This window comes from Entelurus aequoreus, linkage group LG21 (assembly GCF_033978785.1).
Source record: "Entelurus aequoreus isolate RoL-2023_Sb linkage group LG21, RoL_Eaeq_v1.1, whole genome shotgun sequence".
Taxonomy (NCBI): Eukaryota; Metazoa; Chordata; class Actinopteri; order Syngnathiformes; family Syngnathidae; genus Entelurus; species Entelurus aequoreus.
The window spans coordinates 34013558-34027998 of record NC_084751.1 but is presented as its reverse complement, the minus strand read 5'-3'; the positions used below and the strand labels follow the sequence as shown (position 1 = coordinate 34027998).

Below are 14441 nucleotides of genomic sequence, written 5' to 3'. Positions count from 1 at the left end.
TTATGTATCAATTTGTACTGTAATGACCAACTAATGTTAATGTTTTATGTTTGTTTGGTTTGAATTTGATGTTAGTTTTTCCGATGTTTACAAACACACCGTCCGTGCCTGAAAGCTAATTGGCAGAGAATGAGGAAGTGTTGTTGTGTGTGTTGAAAGTCTTTGTACGGCAGGTAAAACCTGTTGGAATTGGGCCGTTTGTTATCATAAATTGGCAATAAAAGTAAATAGCATCAGACTTTGTGTGATTTCTTCTGGGGTCTACAATATACATTATATTTCATTTGTTTTCAAGTTAAAAAAAATGTATGTTTAAGGTGTGACGGTAAAAAAAAATAACTATCATTTCAGCCAAAGTCAGCCAGCTAAACTTGGTCGACATCAATTCAAGTATGTATTAAAGCAGCGTCAATTTACAATGCCTTTAAAAAAAGGGCACAATAACAAACGTGAACCGCACGCGTACACACACACACACACACACACACACACACACACACACACACAGACAGATATGCCCCAATGCGGACGTATAATAAGATTAAACATACAATCTATTAAATAGCCAACATTTTAAGAATCAATCAAAGATACAATTTTACACATTGAGTCTATTAGAGTGTTAAAAGCTGCAAAAAAATTATATGGTCATATGACTCTGGTCAAATGACCAGAGTCATACCAAAGACTATAAAAATGGGACCCATTGCCTCCCTGCTTGGCACTCAGCATCCAGGGCTGGAATTGGGGGTTAAATCATCAAAATTATTCCCGAGCGTGGCCACCACTGCTGCTCACTGCTCCTCTCACCTCCCAGGGGGTGAACATGGGGATGGGTCAAATGCAGAGGATAATTTCACAACACCTAGTGTGTGCGAGACTGTCGTTGGGACATGTTTTATATTCTATTTTCTTCAAATTAGCCACCCTTTGCTCTGATTACTTTTTCGCACACTCTTGGCATTTTCTCGATGAGCTTCCAGAGGTAGTCACCTGAAATGGTTTTCACTTCACAGTAGGGCTGCAACAACTAATCGATTAAATCGATTAAAATCGATTATAAAAATAGTTGGCGATTAATTTAGTCATCGATTCGTTGGAACTATGCTATGCGCATGCGCGGAGGCTTTTTTAAATTTTATTTTAAAAACTTTTTTTTTTTTTTTTTTTTTTTATAAACCTTTATTTATAAACTGCAACATTTACAAACAGCAGGGAAACAATAATCAATATAAGTACAAAAAAACAGTACAAAACAGCGCCAGAACGGCGCTGAGGCTACGTCTCATGAGGTGGAGGTAAGCTAGCCAATGATGTGTCATGTGCAGCTCACGTGACCACGCCGTCTGGAAACATTCGAAAAATGGCGCAGGAAAACAGTACCGATAGTTTAGCGGAGAAACATCTTGAGGTTATTGCTTCAATGGAGAAAATTGTACAACCTAAGTCGTCAAAAGTGTGGGAACACTTTACTTTAAAGACTTCAAAGAAGAGCGTTTCCTGCAAAATGGCACGGAAGTACAACATTGCTACAGGAGCACCTGAAAAGGAAACATGTTGGAGCCATGGATGAAGGGAACTCACAGTACTTAACTTTTTAAGTCCATAGTGGCAACAAGCATTCATGAGTTCAGCTTTTTTGTAAGTAACTTTAACGTTATGCCTTTGTTGCAACGCGGGGCTGATAATGTGTCTCCGGCACATTTGACTCCGTTTTGAGAGAGAAAACGCACGGTTACCAATTTGGAAATAAACGTAACGGACAGAAATATCTCAGGTTGGTTTCATAATGGATCAATGTAGCCGGGCCGATAAAGCTATATAAATATATTTACATTTGAGTGACGCTTTAGTATAACTAAACGTTATGCAGGTGCTGGAATATTTCATGTTATTATTCAGAGGCAGCCTAAAATGAACCCTTTGTTATTCACAACAGAAACGTGTACAATATCTGATTCAGTTCTGATCTGATGAGTTACATTTCTGTGTTATTATTGGTGTATGCTGCACCCCCAATGTCCACAACATGGTGCCAGTATGCTGTTTTTTTTCAATAAAATACTGGAAAGGATAGAAATGTAGTTTGTCTATTTTATCCGATTATTAATCGAAGTAATAATCGACAGATTAATCGATTATCAAATTAATCGTTAGTTGCAGCCCTACTTCACAGGTGTGCTTGAAGCTCATAGAGAGAATGCCAAGTGTGCAAAGCAGTAATCAGAGCAAAGGGTGGCTATTTTGAAGAAGCTAGAATATAAAACCTGTTTTCAGTTTTTTCTGCAGTGCCTCAGTGTAGAGGCCAGCTCTTTGCGGCCCCTGTAGTTTTGTTCATCGCATGGTCAGATTTGGGAATGTTGAGTCACATAGTGGTCATATGTCAGCACTGGTAGTTCGTAAGCTGTTAAGCTTCCATTTTTTTGTTTTAGAGAAGTGTTTTGTATCTTGATTGGCTGGACCAGCAACAGGGTGGATTATTTGTTATCGTTGAAGCAGCAGGTGTAACATTAGTTTTGACTTTATGGATTATTTTGGAGTCTTTCTATTGATTTGTTACTTCCGATATACTGTAATTTGTACTACAGAAGGAGGCGGTTGTTAAGCATAGCTGCCGAGAAGCAATCTACTCTGCAAGCTTGTGTATGTTTATGTGTGTGTCTGTGTTTGTCAACTTTTATTAGATTGATGAAACGTGGCATCACAGTGAGGCGGTGGTTGGGATGTCTGCCTTGCAGTCTGAAGATCTGAGTCCATTGCAACATCCCTTAGTAGAATTTTTCTTAGTATGCTCTCTGTAATTGCCAAGTGGTTATAGAAAATGGATGATGGATTAAATGTGGAAATTAGATCAAGCGTAACCACAGTAAATGTTTCGAAACAAAGATTTTCTTTTCAGTGTATCTTGCAATATTCTCCCAGACAGACCCAGAACAAAAATAAAATTGCATGAAAATATATTTTTGTACATTTGTCAATTATCTTCCTTATTTAAATTGTACACTCTTTCTAGTAGAGTGTGTGTTTTCATTTAGTTTAGTTGTCACTGCATTCTTTTTACTCAGTCCTGCTTTGTCAGCGCTATTCTTCCTGCTTTCCCACTTTGCCTGCCTCCCTATTTCCTGTTGTCCCTTCCATAAACGGATCACAGTCTACGCTGTCTGCAGCTGACTGCGCCAAACACATTGATTGGCTCTTTTTTCCACGGCTGGAACGTGGGAAAGACACAGTTCGCCTCCATTGGTTCTTTGGGCAGACTGTTGAGGGATGATGCAGCTGTAAAACTGGGTCAAGCACTGGCGACGCGTCGTGGGAGAATGGAAACTCTGATTAATTGATCAGTTAAAAGAAATTACATTTAAGTTATTAACCTTTCTCCACATACTATTAGTCCACACACTCTTGGTCCCACCAATGCTGACACATGTTTTCCAGTTATTTCTTGCATTTCGTGTTTCATTTTATGGTTGGAAAGCTGTCAAAGTCGGAGGGTGCAAGGCTGGGAGAGTCAAGGTTGTGAGGAAGAATTTCATAGCCTTGCCTCCCCGTCTGGGTAAAAAATATGAGAGGCAATGTTTTGCGAGATTTTTTGGTCAGCATGGGACTCTTACTTTTGATGCCCCGCTACCTCCTGCAATGAAGCATAATAATGGCCCTCTAATTGTAAGGGTTGTCTTAGAATAGTAGGCCGATTTGACTATCAACCACAGTTAGATAATCAAACATTGAACCCCCTCCTTCCTCCGTATGAGAGAGATGAGTCCGGACTAAAGTTAAAAACACCCAGCTGTTTTTGTGTATGTAAATATTGTAGCTTTGGTTAAAAGGATGACGAGGATGTGGTCGATCAACGAGCTGTGTTAAGATTTTTTTAGTAAATCTGCTAAATGTTCTATCCATTGGATAGCATACATTCATTAAGCTGTATAAGGCTGCACAAGCTGATGATTCTTAAAAAAGTACAAACCCCAAAACCAGTGAAGTTGGCACGCTGTGTAAATCGTAAATAAAAACAGAATACAATGATTTGCAAATCCTTTTCAACCTATATTCAATTGAATAGACTGCAAAGACAAGATACTCAACGTTCGAACTGGAAAATGTTGTTATTTTTTGCAAATATTAGCTCATTTGGAATTTGATGCCTGCAACATGTTTAAAAAAAGCTGGCACTAGTGGCAAAAAAGACTGAGAAAGTTGAGGAATGCTCATCAAACACTTAATTGGAACATCCCACAGGTGAACAGGCTAATTGGGAACAGGTGGGTGCCATGATTGAGTATAAAAGCAGCTTCCATGATATGCTCAGTGATTCACAAACAAGGATGGAGCGAGGGTCACCACTTTGTGAACAAATGCTTGAGCAAATTGTCGAACAGCTTAAGAACAAAATTTTTCAACGAGCTATTGCAAAGAATTTTGGGATTTCACTATCTACAGTCCGTAATATCATCAAAAGATTCAGAGAATCTGGATAAATCACTGCACGTAACATTGAATGCCCGTGACCTTGGATCCCTCAGGCGATACTGCATCAAAAAGCAACATCAGTATGTAAAGGATCTCACCACATGGGCTCAGGAACACTTCAGAAAAACACTGTCAGTAACTACAGTTGGTCCCTACATCTGTAAGTGCAAGTTAAAACTCTACTATGCAAAGCCAAAGCCATTTATCAACAACACCCAGAAACGCCGTCGACTTCGCTTGGCCCGAGCTCATCTAAGATGGACTGATGCAAAGTGGAAAAATTTTCTGTGGTCTGACGAGTCCACATTTCAAATTGTTTTTGGAAACTGTGGACGTCGTGTCCTCTGTAACAAAGAGGAAAAGAACCATCCGGATTGTTATAGGCGCAAAGTTCAAAAGCCAGCATCTGTGATGGTATGGGGGTGTATTAGTGCCCAAGGCATGGGTAACTTACACATCTGTGAAGGCACCATTAATGCTGAAAGGTACATACAGGTTTTGGAGCAACATATGTTGCCATCCAAGCAACATTATTATGGACGCCCCTGCTTATTTCAACAGGGGCCTGGCCTGCCTGTAGTCCAGACCTGTCTCCCATTGAAAATATGTGGCTCATTATTAAGCGTAAAATTTGACAACGGAGACCCCGGACTGTTGAACAACTTAAGCTGTACATCAAGCAAGAATGGGAAATAATTCCACCAGAAAAGCTTCAAAAATTGGTCTCCTCAGTTCCCAAATGTTATCTGATGTTGTTAAAAGGCCATGTAACACAGTGGTAAAAATGCCCGTGTGCAAACTTTTTTGCAATGTGTTGCTGCCATTAAATTCTGAGTTAATGATTATTTGCACAAAAAAAAGTTGTTTTTCAGTTCGAACATTAAGTATCTTGTCTTTGCAGTCTATTCAATTGAATATAAATTGAAAAGGATAAGCAAATCATTGTATTCGGTTTTTATTTAACATTTACACAACGTGCCAACTTCACTGGTTTTGGGTTTTGTATATCCAGGTTTCATTGCTAAAATATTGTCCCTTGACAATATACTGTAATGAAAAGAGTTGCTGAAATTTAAGAGCTGTACTCATTTTTGCCAGCTATTGTATGTCTGGCAAAAAATTTAAGTACAAAGCACAAACAAAATACATGTAAAAGATTGATTTCACCCTGTAAATAATTGCTGCATTCCCAATACTGAATGCCGGGTAAAAATAAATGTTGTATCATTTCACTCCTTAGTCATAAACAATATTGCTTTGGGGCATCTCAAACGTTGCTGTATTGTATCATTTTGACGCCCAATTTTAAGTGTGTCCCTTTGTTCCCTTTTGCAGTGAAGACCAAAGATGTGATGCGAAACTTCAGTGACGTGTACGAACAGCAGTACGCGGTTGCTCTCTTCAACAGCGTCCGTTACGAGATTGAAGGAGGCACTGGGCCACAGTCACAGATGCTGCACAGAAAGGCGAGTTCACCCTTGTACTTTTAACCTCAGTCAACCTGTAAAATATTTTTTTATGTCAGACAATGGGAATACAAATTTAACCTCTTTGATCAGAGCCATTTTTCAACACGTGGACCATAATCATACACAGGCACGTACGCATCAAATTATACATCAGGGCCAAATTAGCCAAAGTTCATTTATTATACCTTCACTGCAGAGATAATTAACTCTTTACAGGCAAGTAAAGTAAAGTAACATGTTATTTCTACAAGCCAATTCAAAACTATGTATTCAATTTAGATAAAGGAAATACAACTGAACTTTTAGCAACTTGCTCAAAGTTACATTTTTCAAACCAGAAAATATAACAAGATCTCCCCTGGCTAGTTTATGTCGCCATTAGTTGAGTTGAGTTGAGTTGGAGTTTATTTCGAACATGCAAGCATACAACATGATACATCACAATTTCCAGTTTCTCTTTTCAACATGTTCGAAAAGGAGTAGGAAGAAGCAGAGCTTATTTAATCCTACCCCTTTTCTTTACATAACAGTTCCAATACTTTTTGTTCACTTCCTGTTCACAATTTATTCACAATAAACTCCATAAGTAATCACAATAAAAATAAATAAATAAACAATAGTAAGAATTTAATAATAATAATTGGTGAAGTAAGTCATATTTCATATGATGAGATAAGTAAGATTACTTTAAGAATGAATGAATGGATGGATGAAATAAATTGAGAATGTTTGTCATGGTTCTTCTTCTTTGTACTTTGTAAACACTTTAAGTTTGAAGAGTTTCTTGAAGTGGATCATATTAGTACATTGTTTGATTGCTTTGCTTAATCCATTCCATAATTTAATTCCATATACTGAAGGTTTTAAGTGTTGTACGTGCAAACAAATGTTTTAAATTACGTTTTTCTCTAAGATTGTATTTCTCCTCTTTTTTTGAGAAGAATTGTTGTATATTCTTGGGTAGCAGGTTATAGTTTGCTTTGTGCATAATTTTAGCTGTTTGCAAATTCACTATGTCGTGGAATTTCAGTATTTTTGATTCAATAAATAAAGGGTTTGTATGTTCTCTATATCCAACATTATGTATTATTCTAACTGATCTTTTTTGTAACACCGTTAATGAATGAAGTGTACTTTTGTAATTATTTCCCCATATTTCTACACAGTAGCTCAGATATGGTAACACTAGTGAGCAGTAGAGAATATGAAGGGATTTCTTGTCTAGAACATGTTTTGCTTTATTCATTATTGACGTGTTTCTTGCAACTTTATGTTGTATATTTTTTACGTGAGATTTCCAGTTCAATTTATCGTCAATCATTATACCTAGAAATTTGGTTTCATTTACTCTTTCAATTTCTATTCCGTCTATTTGTATTTGTGTTTGACTTTCTCTTCTACTGTTACCAAATAGCATTATTTTAGTTTTACTGAGATTCAACGATAGTCTGTTTTAGTGGTTTAACAGATCACATTTAAAACAAAAATGTCTGTGTTTTTCTCAATTACTAATTTTATTCACAAAAAAATTGCTCCTCTCCCCGGAAGTCAAAAAGTTAAGCTAAGTTCATACGCAGTGTTTACCATACATGTATTGGTCGCCACAAATACATTTGGACCACCACAGTAGACTAGTTAGGTAGCACGCCATAACTCTGCTCCGAATTCCCACGCATTAAAAGTGAAAGACTGTAAGAGTTTCTTGCATCATTCAGTTATACTGTAATCAAATACATGCAGTCACAATGGTGAAGTATTCGCTGCAGGACATGCATGGCACCTCCACAAGCCTGTGGAGTATGTATTACTATCGGTGGGAAAGGCGCGGTGAGGAACAACTCCCGTCTGCAGTCCAGCCTATGTTTGACAGGCTAAAGTCATGACTAGCGATAATGCTACGTTGCCAAAGCCTGGAGTAGGGCTGCACAATTAATTACATTTTAATCACGATCACAATTTTGGCTGCCACGATTAAATGAAAGTTATCGTCTGCGATATTAACATTTAAAAAGTAGGATATGTTGCATATCAAATCAAGAACTGGTAGAGCCCACGCAGGCTTTTATTGATCGTGACACATTGAAGAAATATAACTATTTTTTAAAGTAAATGGCAAAAATAAAATTGAATATAAAATATAGAAATAAATTGAGGAAAAAAGCTGAAATGTTGATACAATAATAACACAAAGATTTGCCTTTAAACGTATGTATAAACATTTGTTTTAGTCTTTTTAAAAGATTCCATACACATGTGTCACAGCCTTTGATTGATTGATTGAGACTTTTATTAGTGGATTGCACAGTACATAATCCGTACAATTGACCACTAAATGGTAAAACCCGAATAACTTTTTCAACTTGTTTAAGTCGGGGTCCACGTTAATCAATTCATGGTATAAATATATACTATCTGCATAATACAGTCATCACACAAGTTAATCATCAGAGTATATACATTGACTTATTTACATTATTTACAATCCGGGGGGTGGAATGTGGAGGGGGGGGGGGGGAATTAGGTTTGGTTGATATCAACACTTCAGTCATCAACAATAATGTCATCTGAGAAATGGACATAGAAACCGTGTAAGTCTGACTTCGTAGGATATGTACAGCGAGCAGTGCAAGTTAGAACACCACAAATACAAAACCCAAAACCAGTGAAGTTGGCACGTTGTGTAAGTCGTAACTAAAAACATAATACAATAATTTGCAACTCCGTTTTAAACCTACATTGAATTGAATACATTGCAAATACAATAATTTGGAACTCCGTTTTAAACCTATATTGAATTGAATACATTGCAAAGACAAGATGTATTAATGATATAAGATATAAGATGTATTAATGTTCAAACTGGTAAAATTTGTTATTTTTTGCAAATATTAGCTCATTTGGAATTTGATGCCTTTAACATGTTTCAAAAAAGCTGGCACAAGTGGCAGAAAAGACTGAGAAAGTCGAGGAATGCTCATCAAACGTCTGACGAGTCCACATTTCAAATTGTTTTTGGAAACAATTTGTGTCCTCTGTAACAAAATGGAAAAGAACCATCCGGATTGTTATAGGCGCAACGTTCAAAAGCCAGCATCTGTGATGGTATGGGGGTGTATTAGTGCCCAAGGCATGGGTAACTTAACATCTGTGAAGGCACCATTAATGCTGAAAGGTACATACAGGTTTTGGAGCAAAATGTGTTGCCATCCAAGCCATGTTATCATGGACGCCCCTGCTTATTTCAGCAAGACAATGCCAAGCCATGTGTTACAACAGCGTGGCTTTGTAGTAAAAGAGTGTGGGTACTAGACTGGCCTGCCTGTAGTCCAGACCTGTCTCCCATTGAAAATGTGTGGCACATTATGAAGTCTAAAATACCACAACGGAGACACCGGACAGTTGAACAACTTAAGCTGTACATCAAACAAGAATGGGAAAGAATTCCACCTGAAAAGCTTGAAAAATTGGTCTCCTCAGTTCCCAAACGTTTACTGAGTGTTGTTAAAAGGAAAGGCCATGTAACACAGTGGTAAAAATGCCATTGTGCCAACTTTTTTGCAATGTGTTGCTGCCATTAAATTCTAAAAGTTACTGATTATTCACCAAAAAAATTAAGTTTCTCAGTTCAAACATTGAATATCTTGTCTTTGCAGTCTATTCGATTGAATATAAGTTGAAAAGGATTTGGAAATCATTGTATTCTGTTTTTATTTACGGTTTACACAACATGCCAACTTTATTAGCCACGTTATTAGCCACAGCTTTAACAACAGATGTTGAACTGTTTTAATACAATTGGCAATGATTCTGAAGGTAAGCAAATTGGAAGTTGTCACCATTTTTCTTCTGTGTATCTGTCAGTCATACCTAAATAACAAGCTGTCTTCTATGCCCATTACGATGTCGCTAGGTCTGTTTCTCAATCACTGGAAGGAAAGTGGAGCACATTTCACACATGAACAGAGTTGTTGTTCTATGAATTCACAATGTCAGCTCATCAGTCTTCACAACATATGAGGACAGCTGCATGTTTGTGCATGCCCCTCTGAGATAACGCATAGAATGGACTGTGATTTTTGTTCTGTTTGAAAGAAAACTAATGCAACTCTGAAAATCTCGAGTACAAAGTAAATGGATGAAATCAGTGAATGTTTTATATGTGCTTATTTCCAGGACCCTTTGGATGGCCGATCAATCTTTTCAGGATGTTTGTTTCAGTACCTAGAGGAGAATCGCAAGTGGAGAAATCGCTTCGTTTTTGTGCCAAACAACTACGCCATCAACCTCCATGAGAGTAAAACAGTGGGTAAACTTTGTTTTCAGCTCTGTTCACCTTGAATACTGAAACCTGTTTTTTTTTTTTTATCGAACAGGCACAGGAGCGAGGACTGCATCCTAAAGTAACCATCAACTGTGCTGGCTACAAAGCCTTGACCTCTATGGAAGAGTACATGGAACTGATTAACAGCAGCCTTCCAGGTAGCACAATAAGCCATATACTCAAAATTGTAATATCCGCATAATATTTTCAGACTATTGATTAAAAGCACAGTGTGTGTGTTTGTGTAGTTGCTAAAGCTGTGCTCACACTCTTGGTTCGCTGGTCCAGACTACAATTCTGAAAATAATACTTGGTACATTATGTTGTGCAGTCAGCTTATCATTCACACTGGTATTTGTGACATTGGACCAAAAGCAGTGCAGTAAAAACTAGACATGCGCCTATCGATCCGCTACCAATCAATATTGGACCATTTCTGTGAAAAAGCATGTTAGGATCACAAAAATCAATCCCCTCTGGCTAATACTTGATTTATTTTTTGTCCCCCGACTGACAGAGGCGGGAAATGACAATGTGAAGCCGCTCCCCTAAGTTAATCATCATCGCCTACATTGCGGAGAATAAACGACATTTCTTACAAATACATTATCACTGGAGGACGAAGATAAACATGTTACACACCAAGTAAAAACAAGCAGGAGCAGACAAGAAGGCTTGCTAATTGCTAAGCTAGCTGCTGATCTAGCTTGAAATAACACAAGAAACAAGTGCTGAGTAAAGTTTAAGAAGTGTAGATCAGGGATGTCAAACTCGTTTTCATTGAGGGCCACATGGCAGTTATGGCTGGCATCAGAGGGCCGCTTGTAACAGCGAATAATGTATGCATTTGCCTCTGGATTTCATTATTAATTATATGAATTGTTTTAAATAGACTGTCGATTTTACAGTAAAAATTTTACATTTACAACATTTTACTGTTAAACATAGTGTTTTGTTTGGGTTTTTTTACAACATTTTACAGTAAATATAAAAAGTACCACTGTTTTTGGGGGGGGATTTTACGGAAAAAGCTGGCAGCTTAGTTGTCAGAACTTTTGTGTTAAATTTACATTGGTTTTTACAACATTATATTGTTAATGGAAAAACAGTACAAGTTATTTTTTTATTCTAGCAACTTAGCTGCCAAGTTTTCTACCGCAAAAACAAATGTCTTTTTTTACAGTAATACACCGTTAAAACAACAACCGTAGATTTTACAGTCAAAAATTGGCAGCTCAGTCAACAGAATTTTTACGCAAAAAACAGTAGTAGTTTTTTTCAATTTACAGCAATATGCTGCAAAGAACAACGTAAAATGTATTGTCATTTTTATTAATTTGATGGGTAGTTTGCTGTAAAGTTAAGTATTTTTTATTTATTTTTAGACAAAAACATGTTTGGAAAGTATGATAATATCCTGTAATATTTGTTGCATTATGGGATACTATTAAAGTGTAAAAGGTATGCAATTTCAAGAAGTACATATATTTTTTCTGTCAAAATTTTAAAAATCCATTACATTTAGTGAGAAAATATTAAGTACTTTATTGACACATATCATTTCCAGGTGTTTGCGGGCAAGATAAAATTATGTTGCAGGCCAGATCTGGCCCACAGGCCTTGATTTTGACACCTGTGGAGAGGATGGTAGCGTGTTACAGCAGAAATTGAGCAGATACTAGCAAGAAATTAAGATGTCTCAGTCAGAAATGAACGGAATCGGCAGCATAAAACCCTTAATAAAAACATGTGCATAAATTAAGGACACTGCAGCGTTCATGATATATTACACAACTCAAATATAAGCCAAAAAAATTATGTCTGCTAGGTTAAATACCAGGGGTGCAGAAAAAAATTATTCAAAAGTGAAATGTGATTGTTATTAAAACTCTGAATGTGTAAAAAAAAATTTAAGAATAGATTTTCAGGCCATAGCTGTACTTACTTGTGTCAGCAGCCAAAATAGCTTATAGCTCTGTAGCCTGTAGCCTGTTTTGAAAATATTTTATTATCATTTTTATACCAAATAATGTTACAATATATCGCTCGAGTACGAGCAGAGATCCGCCACCACAAGCCCCGTGGTTAGACAGGTTAGTTTTACCCTACTGATGATGTGTTGTTGCAATAGTAATCCTCATGCAGAAAACCTCCAGAAGTGTGCAAGCCAACCTTTATCACACTTGGCAACAAGTTGAATACCACTGGTTTACTTCTTTCCCCAGAAAGGCAACGTGCTGTTGTTGAACTCAGCTTTTTTTTTGGTACATTGTGGAAATAAAATAAAGAAAAACTGTCAAATAATAGAGTGAAAAGGCTAAAATGTTGACATTGATAATTAATAAAAACACTAAGATTTGTCCTTGAAAATATTTTTGTCTTCTTATAAGCCTATTTCATTACAAATGACATGATAATGTCAAACTACCACTATATTGAAAGAATATTATTAACAATACTGTTTGCTTTATATACTTGAAGTCTTCACGTGAAGCCTCTTTGCTCTTCTTTTTAGAATGTAAAAATAGCTGACTATTGTTGTTAATTAATTTCCATATTTACAGTATAAGCACAGTATTCTTTGTTTTTGATATACAAAGAACACTAATGATTAATTTCAATGTATAGTTACCGTTTGGCAGCTGATACAGCAATTTAAATTCCGTGCAAAAAGATGTTAAAGCACAGTGATCTTAAGTACTTGACACTTTGAAACACTTTTCAATAAGTAGTACATTTAAAAGTTCAGGTTTAATTTTTTAAATTTTTATCGTGGTATCCAATAAGTATCCTGAATCATGGAAATTCATAGGTATCGATATTGACTTCTGAAATTCTGGTATACTGACAACCCTAAATCAGCTTAGATTAAAATAAATGCACAAAAATTGAATCCAAGTAATCATACACTACCGTTCAAAAGTTTGGGGTCACCCAAACAATTTTGTGGAAAAGCCTTCATTTCTAAGAACAAGAATATACTGTCGAGTTTAAGATGAAAGTTCTCTTTTTCTGGCCATTTTGAGCGTTTAATTGACCCCACAAATGTGATGCTCCAGAAACTCAATCTGCTCAAAGGAAGGTCAGTTTTGTAGCTTCTGTAACGAGCTAAACTGTTTTCAGATGTGTGAACATGATTGCACAAGGGTTTTCTAATCATCAATTAGCCTTCTGAGCCAATGAGAAAACACATTGTACCACTAGAACACTGGAGTGATAGTTGCTGGAAATGGGCCTCTATACACCTATGTAGATATTGCACCAAAAACCAGACATTTGCAGCTAGAATAGTCATTTACCACATTAGCAATGTATAGAGTGTATTTCTTTAAAGTTAAGACTTGTTTAAAGTTATCTTCATTGAAAAGTACAGTGCTTTTCCTTCAAAAATAAGGACATTTCAATGTGACCCCAAACTTTTGAACGGTAGTGTACATTATACAACCCTTATGATGATGAAGGTATTTTGTAGTGGATAATTGAAGTGAACTCCAGTAAACTATAAAGATAAATTAAGTTGCATATGTGCACGTTCTTGTTTAGTACATTTTTTTTGTGTTAAGTATAGTAATTTTTTTTGTTACATACATACTATACCTGTTTTTTTATAGCTATATTTTTTCTCTGACCTATATATTCATTAACATTTTCATGTACTTTGTTCCTGCAAATCTTTAACGCATAGTTTTTTAAAATCTTATCTGCTCTTGTTTTAGGTATCAAATCAAATGTGGGAAGCAGTCCCTTCATCAAGTGTGCGACTCAGTTCCCTCTTATCCTGTGGCACCCGTATGCTCGTCATCATTACTTCTGTGTGCTGACTGAGAAGGAGCAGCAGAAATGGCATGCTGTTTTGCAGGACTGTGTCCGACACTGTAACAATGGTAAGAATATGAAGTATACTTTTTTTGTACAATGCACACTACACGAGGCGCAGTAGTCACAGAGCAAAGTTCCATGGAACAGTTGATAAATTAAGGGCATGATTGGGCAGCTTTCAGAACTTACTCCACGTGACAAAACTCAGATGTTCCAAAACCTAACGCTGTCAGCTGGTTTATGCATTGGTTATTTTTAGAAACTGCTATTTTTACTTGCTTCTAAAAACTTTTTTTGAAAGAGCGCCATTGCTGCGCACAATCGAACGTTACCTAAATGGATCAAAGTTACAGGGTATTGTT

At 36.6% G+C, this 14441-nt stretch overlaps 1 protein-coding gene across 1 annotated transcript in view; it reads left to right on the top strand.

The window, feature by feature from the left end:
• niban2a (niban apoptosis regulator 2a) overlaps window positions 1-14441 on the top strand; it is a 92140-nt gene that overhangs the window by 16002 nt on the left and 61697 nt on the right. The window contains exons 2-5 of the mRNA XM_062031534.1: window positions 5806-5936; window positions 10113-10241; window positions 10313-10418; window positions 13977-14144. Coding sequence (XP_061887518.1) covers window positions 5806-5936; window positions 10113-10241; window positions 10313-10418; window positions 13977-14144 — 534 coding nt within the window. The remainder of the gene's footprint in view (window positions 1-5805; window positions 5937-10112; window positions 10242-10312; window positions 10419-13976; window positions 14145-14441) is intronic.